The 5611-nt window shown below is 40.2% G+C and overlaps 1 protein-coding gene across 1 annotated transcript; it reads right to left on the minus strand.

Moving 5' to 3' along the window:
• Window positions 1-988: 988 nt before the first annotated feature.
• Window positions 989-5480, minus strand: ACTC1 (actin alpha cardiac muscle 1). Its single transcript, XM_005417502.2, has 6 exons — window positions 5262-5480; window positions 4189-4513; window positions 3378-3539; window positions 3074-3265; window positions 1664-1845; window positions 989-1317 (listed from the first exon to the last, which is right to left on the minus strand). The coding sequence occupies exons 1-6, from the start codon at window positions 5388-5390 to the stop codon at window positions 1174-1176; spliced, it is 1134 nt and encodes a 377-aa protein (XP_005417559.1). The 5' UTR covers window positions 5391-5480; the 3' UTR covers window positions 989-1173.
• Between the last annotated feature and the right edge of the window lie 131 nt (window positions 5481-5611).

The following is a 5611-nucleotide window of genomic DNA, read 5'->3' on the forward strand; positions in this document are numbered from 1 at the left end:
TTATAAAGTTCGCATAAAGTCTTATATTTTCAAACAGCTCTGATGAAACTCAGCTAACTAACTACATACACAGTCTGATACATGCTTTAACTGATTTCCTAAATCAAACTTGGGCAGTACGTAGTTCAAACTAAGACACTGACTGGTTCCATTACTTTTATGAAAATGCCCCAGATCATTCTGTACTTCCCTTTTTAGCTATTACTTTTTGAAAAAAAGTCAAAAAGCCCAGATATAAGAAGTCTTGGTGAGGAACACAAATGGCCACAGAAGTGTGCAGTTTATGATTGTAGTATCTGGGTCAAATAGCAAAGAAAGGATAGCAAAGATTAAGGATTAAATTTGCCTAAGACATATGAATGACAATGTGAAAATAATTGTGATTGTAACAATTCTGGGTTTATACAACAGAAGTTTGATTCCTGTGCATTAGTACAATAAAGACTTCACTTCTTTATCTCTCTGGCTTTGAAGATATAGGGGAAGATGAGTAAGCTGTCAGTTTCAATTAATGTTTTGTCATAAATATTTATGGCCCATGGAAAACAATTGCATGGCTCTTTAGGATTGAGCTAATTATTTATAAATCACATTCTAAATGCATTAACATAATTCTTTTACAGAAGCTTTGGCTTTTAATAAATGAATATTAAAATGTCTGGGTTGCAATAAATGGGATAGAAGAATCTTTCTAAAGTGAGTGAGTAAGTATGAGAGGTTTCCTTTCACTTTTTCCACTTACTGGGTCAGCCCTAAGGCTTTTTCTTTATAAGCCTTGAAATATACTATTTCTTTTGTTCCAAATTTCAAAATTAAAACTATAAAGTGTAAATTCTTACTAACAGAAAACCATGACCCTAACATGCATATATCAGTTAGGACATGGATGCAGTAAAAGTATTCACAGGTCTGATGGGAGTTTCCAAATCCCAGGGGTTTAGTCTCATTTTTCTGACCGAAAAATATTTTAAATAAGACAAAGACAATATTTTGTAGGTTGCAAGTCCCAGATCTCGTTTATTTATAAAGCAATAAATATTAGAAGCACAAATAAATTGCACGGGTGTGTAAACAAACTGTACAATGACTGAAGAGTTCGGGAAGGTTTGCCAGAAGACTCCAAGAAGCATATTGTCGTCATCCTGAGTGGGAAATAAATTGAGGGGGGAGTGCTTAGAAGCACTTGCGGTGTACAATGGATGGACCAGCTTCATCATACTCCTGTTTGCTGATCCACATTTGCTGGAAGGTGGACAGAGATGCTAGAATGGAGCCACCAATCCAGACAGAGTACTTGCGTTCAGGAGGAGCAATGATCTAGGATAAAGAAAAGCAACAAAATCCTCATTTCTGAACAATGAATCCATACTGCAATGCTACACAGCACTAGATATTTCCTTAAGCAAGTAAAGAACATTTCTATAACAGTATTGATCTTCAGCAGCCCTTAAAATACATGTAATGTATTAAAAAATCTGTAATCATATTTTCTTCTCTTCTAACACTTGCTTCTAAGATAATTATTCTGATTCAATAGAATTTCTGCTCATCTGCCCATCAGCTGTTGATCTCATTTTTGAGTTGTTCCCATATCCCAGTTTAATGAAGCTGACATTGTCTCCACCTTTATCCACATTTTATAACACAGAGGCAAGTTCCTTACCTTGATCTTCATAGTGCTAGGAGCAAGGGCAGTGATTTCTTTCTGCATGCGGTCAGCGATGCCAGGGTACATTGTTGTACCACCCGAGAGGACGTTGTTAGCATAGAGGTCCTTACGGATATCAATATCACACTTCATGATGCTGTTATAGGTAGTTTCATGGATACCAGCAGATTCCATACCTTGAGAAAAAAAAGACAGTAGGCCAGAGAATTATATAAGAGGTCTCCATGAAATGAAACGCTGGCATCCCTGATCATCATTAACATGAACTTTTTTGGCCTTCTTCTTGTAAAAATGTTTCCTGATTATAAAGTGTTACAGAAAAATATTAAAAAAATAGAATTACAAAACTAATTTAGGAAGTGAACATTATTTGTTAGAAAAGGTAAGAATCATAATGCATGTGCAAAGGCAAGAGACTCAAATATAACAAGTAGAGATAACAAGTAGACATGTGACATAAACCCATTTAGTAAATGTCAGTGGAACAAGGGTATCAAGAACAAAAAACGTGACTATTGGTTTACATCAGTCTCACTGAAAGCATTAGCTGAATATAGTAAAGACAGCAAATTAAGACAATAAAAATAGTTCAAGTAGAACTAAAGAAGGCAACAGCAACTTCTTCAGTCTACTCAAAATGTAGTCTATACTACTCAGAATCATCAAGGCAAGACATAACTATGACCTAGAATAAGATATTCGTACTTGATGGTAAGAAGAAAGAAACAAGAAGCAAGTGGTTGTAGGTTGCATTCCAGTTTGTTAATTTTAACAGGTGCTTCCTGAAAGGGCTGACACTGGATCCACAGTAAGAAGTCAGCTGATGAACAACTGCGTGTACTGCTTGGGACTTAAGAGTGTAACATTTGCTGCATCTGTCAGCTGCGTGCATGACCAGCAAGGTTTACCATCTCAACCATGGCAATGTTAATTAGAGTGTATATAAATACACACACACCTTCACTCCATGTCCTTCCCCTCTCTGACACTTTGCTTCTTCATGGAAATAGACACTGTTTTGAGTGTAAGCCTTACAAATACAGCTCTGAAGGCCATCCTTGCCATCCGTGATACAGAATCATAAAATGTCTTGAGTTGTAAGGGACCCGTAAAGATCACAGAGTCCAACTCTTTAATGATGGTATTGTAACTGTATGTTTTATCATTAAAAAACTATGACCCTAAAACTTGATCTAAACACTGCAGCAAGAGCCTGGAACTCAGCGAATTACCAGATTAGTTCACATCAAGCCCATTTATAGGAACCAAATTATCTAAATTATTATTCATTCATGTCGGATTTTGTGCAAATTTAGGTAATCAGGAAGAGGAGCGGGGCACCTTCCAAATCTTCTGATTCATTCATACCTCCTACAGAAAGGAGAATTTCCTGGGAACACTTACCAATGAAGGATGGCTGGAATAAGGTTTCAGGGCAGCGGAAACGTTCGTTACCAATTGTGATCACTTGACCATCAGGCAATTCATAGCTCTTTTCCAGAGAGGAGGAAGAGGCAGCAGTGGCCATTTCATTCTCAAAGTCCAGTGCAACATAGCACAATTTCTCTTTGATGTCACGGACAATCTCACGTTCCGCTGTAGATATAGGAGAATCAAATCAATCTTTGGATAAGCACAACACTAGAGAAGATGGTGGGCCAAGAGAGATGTGAGGATTTCCATAGCAGAGAAAAGCTGAAGGACTGACCTGTTGTCACAAAGGAGTAGCCACGCTCCGTGAGGATCTTCATGAGGTAGTCAGTCAGATCCCTGCCAGCCAGATCCAGACGCATGATGGCATGAGGCAAGGCATACCCTTCATAGATTGGTACATTGTGGGTGACACCATCTCCAGAATCAAGAACAATACCTGGGAGAGAAATGTCAGAGAGCAGCTGCAATCACCTAGCAAATGCTTAGAGCCCTTACACACAGGAAGCAGCTAGAAACACAACAAAATAAAAGATTTTTCAGGTAATATAAAGTAGCATAATTCTTTTTCAGTCACAAAGATCTTTCCAATTCTTTCTGCCTCTGCTTGCCTTGACATTCGTGAGGTGTGTGAATTTTCACAGAGAATTGTTGTTCCATACATATTTTAGGATAACCCATAAAACCTGTCTTCCACCACTACTATACTGAGCAGCAAGAATATTTGCAATAGTGACTGTCTTGGTCTGATAATGGGCATCTTTTGGTCCAGTTTAAACCCTTAAACTGGTGTAACACTTCTGTGACTGCAGTATCCCTACAGGAATGTCTCCTCATTTGCACCACAACAAGCAGTGGCACAGCCAGTTCCATGGTGCCTCTCCAAAAGCAAATTGTCTGTGGAAAGAACAATGTGGACCTATTTTGTACTGGCTTTTATGCTACTGTTATCATTAATTGCTATAAATGAAAAAGACCTATTTTTCTGTAAATTGAATGAGTTATGATGTGTTTTCCTATTTGGAGTGGAAAGGAAGGAGAGTTCCTGAAAGGAAACAGAATCTAAGCTGTGTTTATTTGTTTTTTACCTGTTGTGCGACCAGAAGCATACAGGGAGAGGACAGCCTGGATTGCCACATACATAGCAGGTACGTTGAAGGTCTCAAACATGATCTGGGTCATCTTTTCACGATTAGCTTTAGGGTTCAAGGGGGCTTCTGTGAGCAAAGTAGGGTGTTCTTCGGGGGCCACACGGAGTTCATTGTAGAAAGTGTGGTGCCAGATCTTTTCCATATCATCCCAGTTGGTGATGATGCCATGTTCAATTGGGTATTTCAAAGTAAGGATACCTCTTTTGCTCTGAGCTTCATCACCCACATAGGAATCTTTTTGACCCATACCAACCATAACACCCTAAGAGAAGAAAACACAGAAAAGCATTATTTGAGGAAGACAACATCACAGAGCCCAAACAACTACATCACAGACAGCTAGCCTGAAGCTGAGTCAGGAGGATTAGGCTGGATATTAGAAAAAGGTTCTTCACCCAGAGGATGATTGGGCACTGAACAGGCTCCCCAGAGAAGGGGTCACAGCACCAGCCCTGACATGATTCAAGCAGAATTTGGGCAACTGTCTCAGGCACATGGTGTGACTCCCAGGGATGTCCCATGCAGGGCCAGGAACTGGACTTTGATGATTCTTGTTGGTCCCTTCCAAGCCAGGATATTCTATGATCCTGCAATTCTAAATATCTTAATTTCAAGAAACGTACTAGCAGTCACACCCCTGAAAGGCTGTTTGGGAAAATAAATTTAACATTATTAAAATATTAAGTCAACAGAATCTGAGGTGTTCTCTCTTTTTTTCCTTACATGAGATTAATGGATTTCCCCCCATTTATAATTCACCTCTTTTATTCATATTCTTTTTTCTTATTTGTTTCTTTCTGATTTCCAAAAATTTGACTGAAAGTAAACTGCACAATATCATGAGCAGGAAACAGGTCAATACAGAGGGAAATTAGCATTCTACTGATCAAAGATACTTCATATTGCTATGCAACCTTAGCAGTAATTTTTCCAGGATTTAAAAAATACAAATTGCAAATGTTTTCATTTTAAAAATCACTTTTTATGGAGTGTCCTGCCTCTAAATTTACCTGGTGCCTCGGGCGACCGACGATGGACGGGAAAACGGCCCTGGGGGCATCGTCCCCGGCAAACCCCGCCTTGACCAGCCCCGAGCCATTGTCGCACACCAGTGCGGTGGTTTCCTCGTCGTCACACATCTTGGGGAGGAAGCACGAACCTGGAAAACAGCACGGTGGCACGTTCAGAGCCTCGCGGGCAGCCCCTCCGCGCCCTCCCGCCCGCCATCCCGGGGAGCACGGCCGGATCGCTGCGGCGGGAGCGGGAAATTTGAGTCGTCCCGGGAGGATGCTCGGCGGCTCGTGGGCAGGGCTCTAAACGGGATCCGTCAGCCGCTTTCTTCTGCGCGCTTTAAAAGCGG

The sequence above is a fragment of the Geospiza fortis genome, unplaced genomic scaffold, assembly GCF_000277835.1.
Source record: "Geospiza fortis unplaced genomic scaffold, GeoFor_1.0 scaffold54, whole genome shotgun sequence".
Taxonomy (NCBI): Eukaryota; Metazoa; Chordata; class Aves; order Passeriformes; family Thraupidae; genus Geospiza; species Geospiza fortis.